The 17,815-nt window shown below is 47.2% G+C and overlaps 1 protein-coding gene across 4 annotated transcripts in view; it reads right to left on the bottom strand.

The window, feature by feature from the left end:
• Nucleotides 1-6,197: 6,197 nt before the first annotated feature.
• Nucleotides 6,198-17,815, bottom strand: part of RFT1 (RFT1 homolog) — a 63,481-nt gene continuing 51,863 nt past the window's right edge. For 3 of the 4 annotated variants that reach the window (XM_070577090.1, XM_008513137.2, XM_070577091.1), the window contains 3 exons: nucleotides 15,916-16,021; nucleotides 9,562-9,811; nucleotides 6,198-9,231 (listed from right to left, as the gene is read on the bottom strand). In XM_070577090.1, coding sequence (XP_070433191.1) covers nucleotides 9,064-9,231; nucleotides 9,562-9,811; nucleotides 15,916-16,021 — 524 coding nt within the window. In that variant the 3' untranslated portion in view covers nucleotides 6,198-9,063. The remainder of the gene's footprint in view (nucleotides 9,232-9,561; nucleotides 9,812-15,915; nucleotides 16,022-17,815) is intronic. The other variant, XM_070577092.1, reaches the window with a different exon arrangement.

Genomic DNA, 17,815 nt, shown 5'->3' with positions numbered 1-17,815 from the left:
CACCAGGCTGGTGCCAGGCACCGCCTTCTCAGTGCTTTACCTACACCTTCTCAGTTATGCGTCGCCACACCCTATGAGACAAGTGCTCTTATGCCCATTTTTGGATGAGTAAACTGAGGCTCAAGGGGATTAACTACCTTGCTCAAGGTCACACAGTTTGGGGCTGGCCCAGTGGCATAGTGGTTAAGTTTGCACACTCTGCTTTGGTGGTCCAGGGTCCACGGGTTCAGATCCTGGGCACAGACCTATGCACCAGTCATCAAGCAATGCTGAGGTGGTGTCCCATATACAAAATAGAGGAAGACTGGCACAGGTGTTAGCTCAGGGACAGTCTTCCTCAAGGAAAAAAAGGAAGGTTGGCAACAGATGTTAGCTCAGTGACAATCTTCCTCACCAAAAAGACAAACAAACAAAAGGTCACACAGTTTGAAGTGGGGTGGGGTCTGAGGTTTACCTCCAAGCCCTTTCTGGAACCACCACAACCTACCTTCCTAACTCTCAAGGGAGAAGGCAAATAGGACTGTCAGAGGAAAGGGACAGGAGCATGATGGGGACAGCGCAGCCTGGGAGGTCAAGAGCCAGGACCACTGAGCCTGACAAGGACAAGGGCCCAGCGGGTGGGGAGGTGGGGAGAGCAGGCCAAGGGGGCGTGCAGAAGAGAAAGCGGCAGGGAGGCAGGGACACAGAATGCAGGATGTTCCTGTGGGTTGTGTTTTCCAAGGCTTTCGGGGCTGAATTTGTCCCACCTCTGTTCCCCTTTCATCCTCCCTGGGCCATGCAAGCCAGGCTAGTGACAGATGAGGAAACTGAGGCACAGCAAGGCAAGATCTCCTGCCCATGGTTACAAAGTGAGGACATAGCCTAAGAAGTCCAAAGCTAGCAACCTTCCCACTCCTCAGTGGTGTCCCCTGGGGTCAAGGACACCAATAGACAGGGGCTGTGGGGTACAGAGACCTTTTTCTTTGTAATGCAACATGATTTTTTTGGCCAGATTTATTTCTCCCAAATTTTTTTTTTTTTTTTTTGAGGAAGATTGGCCCTGAGCTAACATCCATGCCCATCTTCCTCTACTTTATATGTGGGACGCCTGCCACAGCATGGCTTGACAAGCGGCGTGTAGGTCCGCGCTCGGGATCTGAACCAGAGAACCCGGGGCTGCCGAAGCAGGACCTGCGAACTTAACTGCTGCACCACCGGACCAGCCCCCTCAAATATTTCTTATTTGTGCTATTTCCCATGCCTGTGCAAAACAATTCCCTTACCTTCTTTAAGATGGAATGAAGACTGAGGCAGAGGAGGAACTGTAGGAGAAAGTGAGTCAGGGAAGGCCAGGGAGGAGGTTTAAAAGATTCAAATCCTGTGGATGTCAAACTTATTTTGTTTTGTTTCTTAAATAAAAAGAACCCTTCTTTCAAGCAAACTTAAATCAACCTTCAAATTCTAAAACAGGTAAAAATGATGCTGCTCCAGGTGGAGCAGGAGCAGGATAGTCCCTCCATCCTCTTGGGCTCAGTGTTCCCACCACAGATCAAATCCACCGCCTTGTTTAGTCGGAGAGGAACTGAGCTCGAGGTAAAGGGCCGGGGGTCAGGAATCAGGCAGACGGGGGACAACCCTGGTCCTGCCACTTTCTTCCTAGCTGGTGGCCCACGGCAAATCAAGCCACTTCTCTGTGCCTCAGTTTCTTCACCTGTAACATGCAGACAATAGATGGGGCTGCTGTAAAGATTTAACAGCGAACACATGTAAAGTGTCTTCACTCAGTATGTGGCACACGCTGAGCACTACATAACTGGTGGGGTGAGGGAGACTCGTTCAAGTTCACCCAGTGAGTTAGAACAGGGAGCTAGCCCGGGGTATGACTGATGACAAGTATGCAACACTACGTGCCATTTAGAAATGAAACCCTGCTCTTGTACTTCAGAAGGCAGACACGGACACGAGTGGATTTCCCCAGGGATGGTGCAGACGGAAGAAAGGCCGCAGGCAGGACACCTCTGGGGCCCTTCCACTCAGAGTTTGGCTCTCGGCCCTGTGTTTTCAGGTTTGCTGCAGGAGAGCTGAGAGGAGGTGAGGACAAGTCGCCAGTGTGCTTGGGCATCATGCCATCAGCCCGGCTGGGGAGCCAGAGCTCCACATGCTTCACTCACGGTTACAAAAGAAAAAGATGCAAGTAGCTCTGTCCCTTCTGTTGCCCCCCACAGACTGACATCAGCACACCTGCAAGAACATCCTCTTGTCGCTGGAGAGATGCCCCTTAGGGATCTCACAAGCCTGGAAGGAGGAAAGGAATCTTCAGCTCTAGTTCAGGAACATAAAAATGCACTATGCTAATCTGGTTTGTTCGTAAAACTGCTGTGTTAATGCCCTTGGGGAAACAAAAAGGAAAGCTATTTTAGCAACATTCCTAGTTTGGTTGGGATTATGTGAGGAGGAAAACATTTCCTTTTCCTCATGGCTACGGGGTTTTGGTTCTCCTGGGTCTTCATGCTTCTCCCGGCACGGCCTGTACCAGGCCCTGAGGAGGGCCAGTCAAGAGGTGCACCGAGACTTGGGAGACCAGAGTTATCAACGCCTGGGTTTTCAACAGGCACCTACTGAAACGACTGAGGCTTCCAGGTCACCTGGTTCCCTCTCGGAGTTCTCATAATTCTCCTGGGAGCAGTGGCAGAAACCAAAAAGCCTTCTGAAAGAGGCCCTCTGGCACCCCTTATGCCAGTCACCCTGGTGTCACCTTTTGTGATTTTCAAAAGGAAGTGCGACGAAGGCAGTGAGGAGTAGGTGAGCTGGGAACAAAACCACCGCTGCCCACAGTGAGTCATGCTTTCACTCCAGACTTCCCCTTCTCTCCCACCCGACACGGCTGCGTGGAAGCCACACACTATTAGTTCCACATAATTGAAAAGTGTGTCAGGATCTCTCAGACACGAACCAGAAACATGCTGCTCAGTTGTCACCTCCAAAGTGACTAATGCAGTCGTGTCTTAATTAGTCACTGCTCACTGACTGCGCTAACAACGTCAGAGCCCTGTTCCACGGCCCCAGTTTGTGATAGGGTGGTGCAGATGAGATTAAAGGACCGAGAGTGGCCAGTTTTTCAGGGCCCTTTCCCACTGAGCATTGTTAACCCAGGTGGCCTCTGCCAAATGCATTTATCAGGGCAGAACAACATTGTGACAGTGGAGTCAACAGGGCCATAACTTTGGGACACATTTATTGGATGGAGGAAATGAGACAAATAAATGGTGGTCTAGAAGATTCCTTCACAAGTCAGACATTCTGTCATGGGCCCTCATGTAGCTCCTCTGAAGGAAGAGGCAGCCCTGGGTAAACCATGCCACCCTCCCAGCCCCTTCACAGCGAGAGCTGATTGAATTGTGGGCTCACCTGACCCATGGGCGGCCCATCCATGGGCTCACCTATGCCCCATGACCCACAGCAGCTGCCCTATAAAGATGACCTGGGCCACTTCCACTTCTCCTTCAGGAGCTTTACATTCAGAATGGAGCTTAAAGCTGAAAGGAGAGACTGGGGGCTGGAGATAAAAGGTCGGAAAAGAGACTCTTACCAATGGAAGAAGCTGGGCGTCTCCCTGGACAGCAGCATTTGGTACTGGGAACTGCTGCTCTCATGGCCCGCCATCCTGAATGCCCACTGCCTGGGCCCCAGGAGAGGTGAGACTCAGCCAGCGTGAAGCCAGGAGGAGCAGAGAGGGCCAGGAGCTACCCGGTGCCCAGTGCCGCCAGCCTCACAGCCAGGCAGCCTCACAGGCTCTGCCTTGCTCCTCCCAGCACCCACCTCCCTCCTTCCCAAAGCTTCCCTTTGTTCATTTGGCCTCACAGGCACAGCACCCAGGGCCCCTCAACTCTTCAGGAACCTACAGAAATGATTGAAAGGGAAACAAAATTTACTGGCTTCGAAATACAAAGCTTTAAAAATTGATGTTTACATGTCTATAGAACATAACATCATGCCAATTAGCCAACCACAATTCTTGTATATGTATATCTTTGTTATGTTCAATGTGGGACATGGTTGATAAGCTGTGAGGAGGGGTCTCCAAAAGTAAGGGTGCTGGAGCCTGCAGAGGCTAGGACAGAGTTCTGGGTACACTTACTCTGCCAAGGACCTAGTTCATGAAGGAAATACCTAACTGCCTACATCTCACCTCTAGCATTTTCCATGTAAGCTACATTGCCCAAGAAGGATGGAGAAGTCAACAGGCAAAGAGTCGACTCCACATGGGACAGGGGCACCCAGCAATTTCTGCTAATTCATCTGAGGGATAATTAAGAAATATTTACAAGACTTCCTTCATTAGGCCCCTAAAGGAGGCTGAACTACTTGAGAAGCCCATTTTTCCAATTTTACTCTGATGTACCCAGATGGTTCTAGTTAAAAATGAATGACACTAAATAATTGGACTGGTTATGCCATGGTATTTGGGGTCGGATTGATGATGCAAATCAGTATGTCTTCTTTCCCCTCAAATTCTTCAAATAAAACATCTTTTCTGCTTACACTTGAAGTTAATCAGTAAATGAAATATTTACAACATTAAGGGATAATCCACCCTGGTACAGCAAGTAATAGTAAAACAAATAATTTCTCATCTGCCTCTGACTGGCTCATAAGTCTCATTTCCAAATTAAATACCCGAGTCTCAGTCCCTTCCCAGAGTCTCATGGAATATTCAGCAAATAAAATGATATTTCAGGGGTCAGCCCGGTGGCGCAGTGGTTAAGTGCACATGTTCTGCTTTGGCAGCCTGGGGTTCGCTGCTTCAGATGTGGGTGCAGACATGGCACTGCTTGGCAAGCCATGCTGTGACAGGCATCCCACATATAAAGTAGAGGAAGATGGGCACGGATGTTAGCTCAGGGCCAGTCTTCCTCAGCAAAAAGAGGAGGATTGGTGGCAGATGTTAGCTCAGGGCTAATCTTCAAAAAAAAAAAGATATTTCAGTTGCTCTTTCAGTTCTCTGTATTTCACTGTCTTCAAGAAATTTCTAGGGGATCCTGACAATTATGCCTCAGCTCATCTTTTTTCCATATCTGGTCCTTTCTGACAGGCTCCACAGGCCTCTTGGCTTCTGGTTTGCGTTCCAGAACTCTTCCTTAGGGCCACTGAGAACCCTGAGCAAGCACCTGGAGCCCGTGGATCAGCTCCTAAAAGTTCTCTTGTCTGAGCTCCTGGTGGGAGCTCTCCTCACCAATAAGCACTTTTCATGCCTTTCTCACTTTGCCATCAATGCCAAAGGATCACCCTTTCTGCCTCTGGCCTGGCCTCCCCTAAGAGCAGGTTTGCAGGTAGTAAAGGGTCCTCTGCTTATTCTTTCCCTTCTCGAGCCTCCCCCACCCCTGCCCCAGGGCCAACCCCATTTTCAGTCATGGCTGTTCCAAGACTGGGCCAGGGATCACATTCTTCCTGATTTTTGCCCAGGGTAACTGAATTCTATCCATCCTAGAGGCCACACAGCAGCACTCAGAGCTCCTCCCTTCAGGGGCCTGCACAGCCCCTCACCGGAGCCTCTTCTTCAGGTCCCCGATTGGATGCTCTCTGCTCCTGTCTCTTTCTCAACATCAAAAGCTGCTCAGGAAAGAATCCCTGAAGGGGTTATTTTACATCTTAGTGTGAAGGAGTCACTGAGTCCTTCTCTGGGGGAATGGAATGCCTGTCTCCTCTCCAATTACGGAATAACAGCCTTTGATCTCTGTGAGAAGAAATTCAAGCACCCAACTGAGGAAGACACATGCGTGAAGGGGTACCCTGGACTCCCCCAGAATCACGCTACCTAAAGTCACACACTTGCTTTGCCTGCCCCTGATGTTAGCCCTGACCCATCAAAGAATGGCTGCTTAACTTAAAAACATGACCAAGACAAGGAGCAGGCCAGAGAAGAGAGGAGAGAGAAAAGTACAATAAACAACGGGAACCACTGCCTCGGCTGGGAGGGAGGCATGGTGATGGACTGCCGGGCTTTTCAGTCCCAGTCACAGAAGCTCCAGGCAGAGCCCAGAAACTGCCCTCTCTGTCAAAGTCGCAGTCCAGCCACAACATCCATGTAAGAGAAATGTTACAGGGAGGAATAAACACAGTTCACATACTCAAGCTATTTGCCCACCTTCCTTTTGAAATTTAAGAAATTTTGTTTTCCTTTTTGGAAGGACAAGGTATATGAAAGATCTTCACAAAGATAGGAAGAAAGTGATTTATTCATTTTAAAATCAGGGAATTGACATGAAATTAGCAACATGAATACATAATTAAAGAAAAAAGACAGGAGGAGGTGCCCTGCTAGGGTTAGGCTGGCGAGCGCAGGGAGCTTCCAGAGCCAGGAGTCCGTGCTGAGGAAGTGGTGAGCAGCGCAGCAGCAGCAGCAACAGCCCCTCTCGGAGGGATGTGACAGCCCACACTTGAAGTCACCATCACATGTGTGTGGCCAGAGCAGCACAGAAAGAAGAAATACTGTTATTCTCACCAGCAAAGGCTTCTTCGTGAAGGACGTGCTTTAGAGACTTGTTTCCTTGGAGAAGCAGCCTCGCTATATTTTAAGCGGTACTTAAAGGAAAAGGGTGATTCCCACCAAAAATCCTTCTGGGGTAAAGTGAGGCAGCTCAGCATGCGTGTAAGCAAGCACCATGAGGCACAGTGTCGCTCTAGGGGGCCAGCAGGGGGAAGCACCAGAGGCAGTGGTCAGGCCCAACTGCACTTCAGGGAGGCGGCCAGGGGGCGGAGGTAGAGGTCCTCGGAGAACTGCAAAGGGCCTGCTGCCAGTGCCGACAGCACAGGAGCAGGAGCTGGTAATGGGAAAACAGCCACTTCCCCCAACCATCCGGCTGTGGGCACTACTCCTCCTATAAACAGGGAAGTAGGACACGGGAAGGAGCCCTGGGCCACCATCCCAGCTGGCCATCTTTCAAGAGGAGCTGGCCCTGACTGCGGCAGTCCTGTGCTGGCAGCAGCGCCAGGCAGACTGCAGGCAGACGGATGAGAGACGAGAGAACAAGCACTTGCTGTCAGACACAGAGCCTCTCTCCATGTGGCAGAGCAGAGCAGAAGCCTTGGTGGTCCTGCTCCCGAAGAGCTGGGAAGTCAGTGATGCTGCTCAGGAAGTCAGTGACAGCAGCTCTCTTCCTGGAGCAGAGACTGGACATGTGAACATGTGCACAACTGCTCCTGAGCCCTGAGGCTGATGAGGACGATGGGTGTGCCAACCTCAGTTTGCCAAAAAATGCTGATCCCAGAGACCTGCTCCCAGAGATGCAGACTCCAAAGGTCTGGAGTGGGTCCTGGGAACCTACATTTCTACCTTGCAATTTGGGTGATTCTGAGGCAGATAGTTCGAGGACTATGCTTTGAGTGTGGGGTCAAGTGGGCATGGGGTGGCTGACAGGGCCCTAGAGGAGGGAGGGAGGGTCAAGGGCAGCAGAGAAGGAACTTGTGAGGGCAAAAGGCCCATTTATGCACACTCGAGAGAGAAAAAGGACATGGGAGGGAGTGAGGTCTGTCATCTGTGTGCCACCCGCACTGCCACATGGGATAATCAGTTCCTCTGAGAAAGCCTGATCCTGCCTCACACAGCATGACCAAGGTACTGCTTTTGCAGGGCCTCTGACTGCTCTGTGATACTCTGCATTTAGCTACTTCCCCTCCAGTTAGTGCAAAGTATTCTCCCTTTGAATAAAAAGGGGTCCAGGTGCCCGGGCCCTTGTCTCAGAGCACTGGTGGGCCCTGATCCTTTGCCCCTTGGCTCTGGGCCAGTGGATTTAATGTGTGCATTTTAGCTAAACCACCATCTGATACAAGTTGCCCTGACTAGCCCAGGCGAACAACCTGTTCTCTGAGTGTAAACATAGAAATTTGGGAACACTGGGGCCAGATGATTACTATTACCATCCAAGATAGTTTGTGCATCTAGCTCCAAAGATCAGTTACATCCAAAAGGAATTAATATATTAATGAAAGAAGAAAAATGCTCTGTGGCCTCAGAACAATGCCTGGTGACCTCACCTGCTGGGTGCCAGGTGCTGGATGAGGTAGGTGAGCCTCAACCTGGGCTCCCATTGTAGCTTGGAGGACCAGACCACCAGGCTGTCGCTCTCGTCCCGGGGCTGGAATTTCGGTGCACTGACCAGTGCTGGAAGTCATGGGTCAGTAGGAGGGGCCTGACTCAGTGATACTTGCCATACAAAAATTTACCTGTTTTATTCTGAGGAAAAAAAGATACATCCATTCAACTTGAGTTGTCATCTGTGCCATCTCCATGTGAGAAGTTACAGCCAGCTGCAAAGCAGTGTTCCCTTTAGGGGACAGCTCACAATGGATCAGTTTCCTTCAAGGTCCCCCACTTTTGGGTGGCCAGGCCAGGGGTCCTGAGGCAGCCTGCACCAACTCTGGGAAGCCTGTGCTGGCCCGGGGGACGCAGCAGTGAGGATAAAGCATGACTCCCCCAAGCTAAGTCGGGAAATGTGATCTGAAAGACTTCGCATTTTAATCTCTTGGATTTCTGAGTAACGTTTTTCCTTCTTTAAAAACCCAGACCACAGTGTTGTCATGTGGAAAGCCACAACTCCAGGGCCACCACTGTCCTTGTTTGGTACATGACATCAGGTCTCCTTCCTTCTTTTACAGAATGAGTTAAATATTCCTGTGAAGGGATAATGGCAATGTCTCTTTTTCTGGGCCAGATAATTATTAACTATTAATATCCAGGATATACCTTATTGGAGCATGTAGCTCCTAAGATCAATCATACCCAAAAGGAATACATTAATCAAAAGGAAAATGCCGATTCAAACAAAATGGTGAAAAAAATACTTGTATCTATTTTAAAAGAGCTTTTTGGTCTTCCTTTAAAATGGAACTCTTTCTTCCTCTTTCAGACTTCAAGTGGCCGGTAAGTGTTGGTCTGCTGCTTCTCTCTGGTGTCTCACCTGCCTTGGTTGGTCTCACTCCACTGCAGTGCCCCCAGCAGCACTCTTCTGTACAGAAAATGTGTTCCACCCACAGAACCACCACACAGCTGGTCCAGGTGGCACAGGTGTCAGTGCATCCCTGAGGTCATGTCATTTTGTCAGCGAGTCTGGACACACCTAACTGAGTCCTAAGAAAGTGGATCAGCTTGGTCTCTGTGAGAAACACTGTCCCAAGAGTGGCTCCCAAACAGAAGGTCCCCACAGCAATGTGTGCCAGCCTGGCTGGCCAGCCCTGATCACAGCAGAGGAACACCTGCAGAAAGAAACAGTTGTCACTGCTCCGGCCCCTCCATCTGTACCTTCTACCTCTGGAGCAAGCTGGGGAAGGCAGAGGTCCTATTATTCCAGCTCTGAGTCAGATAAAGGGTGCGCCAACTGCATACTGAGGGTCTACTCTGTTCCCACTGGTAACACTGTTTGGTCACATCTCTCAGAAGATGCTGTCTTAGAGGCTTAGGGGAAGGGGTAAGAGGAGGTGAATACTTGTCCAGCTGGTTCAGGCAGTGCAGGAAGGAGAAGCCGAGAGTGAGGGAGAGTGGACAGCCCGCAAAAGCATGTGGTGGGAAGCTGCAGGGAATCTCACCTCTGAAACACCAGTAATCCCACCACTGACGGCAAATGTCCCGAGGAGGACCGGCGACAGGTACAGGCCAGCCAAGGGCCTGTGGGGGCTCTTTTGGTAGTAGCGGTGGATGAAGGAAAGGCTCTGTGTGATCCGAATGGCCATGTTAAAGCAATTAGCCAAGATGAAGCCCACGCTGCCACACCAACGGGTCAGGAGATAGGATAACACCAGGAATGAAGATGACAGGCCCAGCATTGTGAAATTGTACCTGGGGAGAGGGAGACAAGCAAAGCAGGGCAGTGGGTACCCTGTCTCAAGACAGGACTATCGCAAAAAAACTGGCTGTGAACTTGAATTCACAGCAAGCACCTCTGAATTCCCATAATCCAGCTGGTTTTCATAACATTGAATGCTATACGGATAACATAATGGAACAGTAAGAAAATGAACAACTCAAGATACTTGTAGTTTTTAAGGATAATAATTGGTTAGTTGAAGTGACACTTTGTGATCAAAACACACAAAAATCCTGTCCAGCCCAAGCCTTCAAAGTGAGGCTCAAGAATATGACCCCGCTAATAATTCTAGATGAATGCTAACTCTGGGACAGGCACTGTGAGGGGCGCTAGGGATACACTGGTGAAGGGACACACATGGTCCTGGGCCGGTGGAGCTTGGATTCGTTTTACAGTCAAGGAAACCAGGCAGAGAGAGGCTGAGTAACTGGCCTGAAGAGTGAGCCAACACTCCAACCTGACCCCTGGCCCCTGAACTTCGGCGCCTCACACTGCTTCCCTTGGAAAATGCAGTAGCCCCATAACCTTGGCCAGTGGACCTCACTCAAACCAAGTGACCAGCCTTCACAATGAAACGTAGAGAGGCAGCAAGGCCTGCGTCCCCTTCAGCGTTCTCTAGACTCGCACACATCCTTCTTCCTGCTCGCTATTATCTCTAGAGCTCTTTGGATCTATGACAGGATGAATTATACCGCTCTTTTCTCTTCTCTGATTTAAAGCAGCATGTCACTTAGTTATATTCACTTCTCAGCAAAGATAGCATAGCTGCCATAGTCCCCCAAAAGGCTTGTGGTACAGCCACAAACAAACTTCTCCAGCATCTGGTTTCTACCTAGTGCACAGCAGGCACTCTAAGTGCATAGCTGTTGTGGAGGGAGCCAAACCCCTTAGGCCCCCAAGCTGTGTCTCCTGGTTAGGAAACCTCAGAGGCCACCACTCAAGTTCTGCACATGAGGGGTGGTAAGAAAGCCACTGTATGCTCTCAATGGTACTGGTCCCCAGGCTAACCAAGCCCAACCCAAGGTGGTGTGGAGATATATTTTACCAGAGTGGGTGGTAAGAATACCACACACACACACACACACACATACACACACACACACATACTATACTCCAAACAGGGGAAGTGTGCTTTCATCCAGAATTCTAAAGAGCAACTGAAGTACAAGAGCCCACACCTCCATAGAGGAAGTTTCTCCACTAACTACTAATCAGTGATCAGAATGGCCAACTTCCTAACAAGCCACTGAGGGTGGGGCCCATCACAGATCAGTACTCTGACCTCTTGTCCAGAAAGAAGCAGAGATGTGTAATCTGTTTGTTCTTTTCAGAAACTATCTCAGAAAGGTCTGTAAGACCAATCCTTGGAGTCTAAGCCATAGATTTACAAACTTTCAAAGTCATTCTCACCCAACTCCAAGTAAAATGGCAACAATGAATAAAACCAATAGGTAATTCATGCTAACTCAAGTAGGGACAAATTCAACAGTGTAGCTTCTTTGGTGTGGCCATTTGGGAGGAGCTGACAACGATGGGGTCCACTGTTTTTCACCAGAAGAGGCCACTGCAGCTGTTGAGCTTTCCAGAACTCACAAACCTATAGCCATAAAGGCATAATCCACCTCAGGAAAAGATAAGGAATTCAAAGATGCAATTAAAATACCACTTTCTAAATCAATGTGAAGTTAATCAGTGACAATAATGACTATTTTATAAGGTTTGGTTAAGATAAACAGTAAATTATTTATAAATGTTTTTTTCCATGGCCCCAAGAAGATATTGGACTTAAAACTAGGCCTATGAAAAGATGGATGGCCAAGGACATCAGTCACAGCAGCAACTGAAGCGTCCCCCAGCGGGTGATGGTTGAATACATTAAGGCAGAGCCATACAATGTAGCCTGTGTGGCCATGAGAAGAATGGCACCAATCTCTTATGTACCAAAGTGAGAAGATCACATTCATCTTTCATTCAACAGTTATGGAGTCCAACTTGATTTTGGGTATTCCAGGGCCAACAAATCAACAAAGGAGCTGTCAATCTTGGGCCTCTGCATCACTGTCCCCTCTGTCTGGAACACTCTGCCCCATCTTTGCATGGCAGATTCTTCTTGGTCATCCAGGCCTCAGCATAAATGCCACTTCCTTAGAGGGGCCTGCACACCTTACTCAATCTAAAAAGGCCCTCATTCTCACTACACAACCCTGTTTTAGTCCTCCGCACAGCACAACATTATCTTATTTATTTACTGTTTTGCTACCTGCCTCTCCACTGTCAGCTCCAGGAGAGTAGGGATCTTGTCTTATTCGTTGCTGAATTCCTAGAGCTTAAAAGAATACCTGTTAAAGAGAAGATGCTCAAAAAGATTTGTCAGACGAAGGAAAGAAAATGAGATAGCCTTAACAAAACAGACAAAAATTCTTTAATAGGGCATAATGAAAAATCCATCAATCGGGGCCACCCGGTAGCACAGTGATTAAGTTCATGCACTCTGCTTCGGTGGCCCAGGGTTCACAGGTTCGGATCCCAAGCATGGACCTAGCACTGCTTGTCAAGCCATGCTGTAGTGGCATCCCACATAAAGTAGAGGAAGACTGGCAGGGATGTTAGCTCAGTGACAATCTTCCTCAAGCAAAAAGAGAAAGATTGGCAACAGATATTAGCTCAGGGGCAGTCTTCCTCACACACACACACACAGAAACCCAAAAACCATCCATCATATTCTCTCTATACTATGAGGTTATTAAAAAAAAAAAAAGCAACTTGCACTTCAAAGGATGTTCTAATATTTCACATGCAACCAAATGCCCCACTTTTATTTGGAAAAACACTGATTAACCTGAAGTTGGTTAAGTAAAAACCCATGATTTTATCAATTATTTTTTTCAATTCAGAATCTGGGATGTCCAACGTAAATCGATCATAACATTGAACTAAGCGGCCCAATTCTACTATAAAAGCTCTTACTAAAGTTTTATGTCTGCTTAAATTTATAGAGATGACAAAAATGCCAGGCTCTGTGATGAGCCCAGGTGCTCCACATGCTCAGAGCAGGGCCGGGGCTTGGGGCCAGGGGCCCAGGCAGAACTGGGGCTACTATGTTTACCACGTGTCTGAAGACCATGCTTAATGTCACATTTTACTCTTATGGGAAGTGAGTTACTTCAGGGGGAACTGCATTAGAAGGTGCTCTGGCTCTGTCTTTTCTCTGTTAACTAATACCATGAAAATAATTTTCCAGATATTTATGGACTGTCAAAATCCCATTGTAACTAACTTAAAAACTTGTTTCCTTTGGTTCAATACAACATAAGAGGAAAGAAAGCAGCCAGCCACTGTCTACATTCCCTCATGATTTGGCCGTAAGAGATTTTTTTAAACATTTTAAGCAAGTTTAGTGTCAACTCTCCCCCTCAACACTAATGCTGGAATTATTGTAATAGAATTCTCTTCAGAGAGACAGATTCCTAGTCTGGAGCTCTCTTCCACTATGCCTGTGTATGTTTTAAATTATATTTTTTATATATTTAGTATGTTTTAAATTATATTTTTTATATATTTAGTATGTTTTAAATTATATTTTTTATATATTTAGTATGTTTTAAATTATATTTAAAAATGTTAGAAGCACCTTTCAAATAAAAACTGTATTTTCAAAGTTAAAGTTAAATAGACCTTTTCATAAATGAAAAAAATCAAGGGATGGACTCAAAGCAGTTTCATAGCTATAAATTTAACTATCTGAGGTAAAAACCATGTCTAGACCACTATTTGGAAAACTACGGTTGTGACCCAAAAGTAGGGCTGGGAAGTCAATTTAGTGGGTCATGACACGGTAGTTGAAGAAGTGAAATAGAGGGCCGGCCTGGTGGCGCAGCAATTGAGTTCACATGTTCCGCTTCTTGGCGGCTGGAGGTCCACCGGTTGGGATCCCGGGTGTGGACATGGCACTGCTTGGCAAAAGCCATGCTGTGGCAGGCGTCCCACATATAAAATAGAGGAAGATGGGCATGGATGTTAGCTCAGGGCCAGTCTTCCTCAGCAAAAAGAGCAGGATTGGCAGTAGTTAGCTCAGGGCTAATCTTCCTCAAAAAAAAAAAAGAAAAAAGAAATGAAATAGAATGGAATAAAAACCATCAGTGTGTCCTGTGCATAACTAGGGTACTTACTGCTGTGTGAAAGCTTCGTTTCAGTCATGTCCACCTAAATATGTATGGGTCACAGTGCTAATGCAGTTTTTACTGATAAAGCTGGTCTGGGCCAGTGGTTCCTAAGGCCCTAGCTATCATCAGAAATCTCCTGAAGCTGCATAATAAAACAGATTCCCTGGCCCAAGCCCCTAAAATTCTAGTTGTTGGTCTTGGAGGGGGCCAGTACTTCCAAGGTGAATCTGGTCTGGGCTGGGATGGCTGCTCCAGACTCTAATCCTCAACTACGGTAGCAAACAGTCACCAAGCTGCTTTTTGCGACAGCCCCAAATGGGAAGCAGATAGAGGCAGCTCTGAAATGGGAGGAAGAGTTCCCCAACTCTTTGAGCTGCCCCTTCCCCATCCCACCCCCACACCGGGCCTCTCAGGGCTTTCAACAGCACTCAAGGCATTACAGAGCAGCAGAAACCCCCCAAGGGACCCAGGCCTCAAGGGGCAAAGGGATAATGAGGGCTACTTGCCCTATTACCTACACTCACCCCTCTACTCTCTTCTCCTGTTTCCTCTCTCTTCTTCTCCCCTATCAGTTTTATCCTTGTCCTCAACCTCATCCTGTAGTGACATCTTAAGGTACTGTCTTGCTACTTTTGGCATTCGGGACACAAGAATGAATGACCCTGGATGGGTGTGGGCCAGAGGCTCTGAGCCAGGAGTCACGTCAGAATCACTGACGATTCAAAAAACATACACATGCTCGGAGGCCTGCTGATCCTGCAGGTGTGGGAGGAGAGAGAGTGGTGGAAGTAGGGTGGGCAGGAATCTGCATTTCTAACAAGCTCTGTGGTGGATTTTGACTCATAACAAGTGTTAAGAACCAGTGCTTGAGGTTCCAGGACAGAGGTCTTGATCTGGGGTCAATGGAAGGGAAAAAAATGTGGCAAAACGTGTATGTGCACTTAGGCCTTTCTCTGAGGAGAGGTGTCACAGATCCCTGAGATTCTCAATGACCCTTGAATCAGATTCTCAGGGGTAGGACTCTGCATCTTGAAGAAGCTCCTTGGTAACTGTAGGGGATTGGAATTGGCCACCCCAAGTTATGTCTATTTGCCATGAGAATTATTTTGGGCTGGCTACTTTTCAAAACTGCAGACATGAGAGAAACTCTGAAAAGTAGAATTTCCTTACCCTTTGTAAGAGACGTTTACATTTGTAAGGGAAATCTCCATCTGTAAAGGTGTCTCCCTCTCTGTACCAGGAAGAAGGGGGGTGACCTTATCTCTAGAAACTCTTATCAAGGCAGAAGGCAAGGACTTAAATCTGCATAATAACCTTACTCTTGTTTACTGTGCTTGTCTGGTAACCTTCTGTAACTGACTCACGCTACCCCCAACATCCTCCTTTGTCTTTAGCTGAGGATGGTATTTAAGGTGAGAGCTTCCACCATTTAGGTGAATTGCTCAGTTTTCCTGGGTCTCTCCCATGTACACGTTATAAAACTTTAATTTTCTTCTGTTATTCTGTCTCATGCAAATTTAACTTGTTGTCCAGCAAGGACCCAGAGTGGGTAGAAGAAATGTCTTCCTCCCCTGAATAACCCACTGGAGCACTGGGCAAGGAGGTAGAGGAGTGGAGCTTGTCTTGTGCCTGCCTCCGCAAACCTGTACTGACATAACCCTTCAGAGCCCAGATGCCTTCCTCCACAAAGGGAGGCAAAGAGCAGCTGCTGCCCCCACAGCCCTACCTTGGGAAGGACTAACTGAATGGTGCCTGTGCAAGGATGGCCTAGGGAAAACCCCACACTAGTGGTCTCGGGGCTACCTCTAAAACAGCCTTCCGTAAATGCATGTTGAGAACGAAAAGAAAGATTGGCAAGCCACTTCATTTGGGTTGAAGGCCATGATTAAAAGTGTGTCTTTAAGGTTACCTACCTGTCAACCTCCTCTTTGCTCATGGCAGCAAATGTGAAACACTCGGTCACTCCATTGATGGCAAGCAGGAGGACGTAGAGACAATAGGAGCGCAGCAAAATAGGACCTATAAGGAAAACAACCCACTGTGATCCCAGAGCCCAAGGAGGAGGCCCACATGCACCCTCAGTTGAACTGGATGGCAGAGAATGCCAGAACTGGGTCATGAGCCCAGCCAGTATCGTCAATGGGCAGATGCATGCTTGAGCCTATGGTCTTAAGTACCTGGAAGGACTCTCCCAGCACTCCACAGCACTGACTAAAATAAACAGCTAAAAACAAAAGGACAGTTATGAATAAATGTACCAATCTCTTGCTTAACAACGATTATCTGACCAGCAAGTAAATCTTCTCGCTTTTTAAATCAGAATGAAGAGGCCCACTAGTTTGAGCACTCAAGGACACTGGTGGCCCTGCATAATAAGAGAACCTCAGTTGAGGAATAAAAACCACATGATCAATTCAATAGATGCAGAGAAGGCATTTGACAAGATCCAACAGCCACTTATGATAAAAACTCTGAACAAAATGGGCATAGAAGGAAACTACCTCAACATAATAAAGGCCATATATGACAAACCCATAGCCAACATCATTCTCAATGGGCAAAAACTGAACGCCATCCCCCTGAAAACAGGAATGAGACAAGGATGCCCTCTATCACCACCCTTTTTTTACATAGTACTGGAGGTCCTGGCCAGAGCAATCAGGCAAGAAAAAGGAATAAAAGGAATCCAAATAGGGAGGGAAGAAGTGAAACTCTCGCTGTTTGCAGATGACATGATCTTATATATAGAAAACCCCAAAGAATCCATTGGAAAACTGTTAGAAGTAATCAACAACTACAGCAAAGTTGCAGGGTATAAAATCAATTTGCATAAATCAGTAGCATTTCTATACTCCAGTAATGAACCAACAGAAAAAGAATTCAAGAATACAATACTATTCACAATCACCACAAAAAGAATAAAATACCTTGGGGTAAATTTAACTAAGGAAGTGAAGGACCTATATAATGAAAATTACAAGGCCCTTCTGAGAGAATTGGATGATGACATAAGGAGATGGAAAGACATTCAATGTACATGGATTGGAAGAATAAACATAGTTAAAATGTCTGTTCTACCTAAAGTAATCTATAGATTCAACGCCATCCCAATCAGAATCCCAATGACATTCTTTACAGAATTAGAAGAAAGAATCCTAAAATTCATATGGGGCAACAAAAGACCCCGAATTTCTAAAGCAATCCTGAAAAAAAAGAACAAAAGGGGAGGCATCACAATCCCTGACTTCAAAACATACTACAAAGCTACAGTAATCAAAACAGCATGGTACTGGTACAAAAACAGATGCACAGATCAATGGAACAGAATTGAAAGCCCAGGGGCTGGCCCCGTGGCCAAGTGGTTAAGTTCGCACGCTCCGCTGCAGGCGGCCCAGTGTTTCGTTGGTTCGAATCCTGGGTGCGGACATGGCACTGCTCATCAAACCACGCTGAGGCAGCGTCCCACATGCCACAACTAGAAGGACCTGCAACGAGGAATATACAACTATGTACTGGGGAGCTTTAGGGAGAAAAAGGAAAAAAATAAAATCTTTAAAAAAAAAAAGAATTGAAAGCCCAGAAATAAAACCACACATCTATGGACAGCTTATCTTTGACAAAGGAGCTGAGGGCATACAATGGAGAAAAGAAAGTCTTTTCAACAAATGGTGCTGGGAAAACTGGAAAGCCACATGTAAAAGAATGAAAATTGACCATTCTTTTTCACCATTTGCCAAAATAAAGTCAAAATGGATCAAAGACCTAAAGGTGAGACCTGAAACCATAAGGCTTCTAGAAGAAAACGTAGGCAGT

This window comes from Equus przewalskii, chromosome 15, assembly GCF_037783145.1.
Source record: "Equus przewalskii isolate Varuska chromosome 15, EquPr2, whole genome shotgun sequence".
Classification (NCBI taxonomy): Eukaryota; Metazoa; Chordata; class Mammalia; order Perissodactyla; family Equidae; genus Equus; species Equus przewalskii.
The sequence above is the reverse complement of the archived record's forward strand: the minus strand, read 5'-3'. Positions and strand labels throughout refer to the sequence as shown.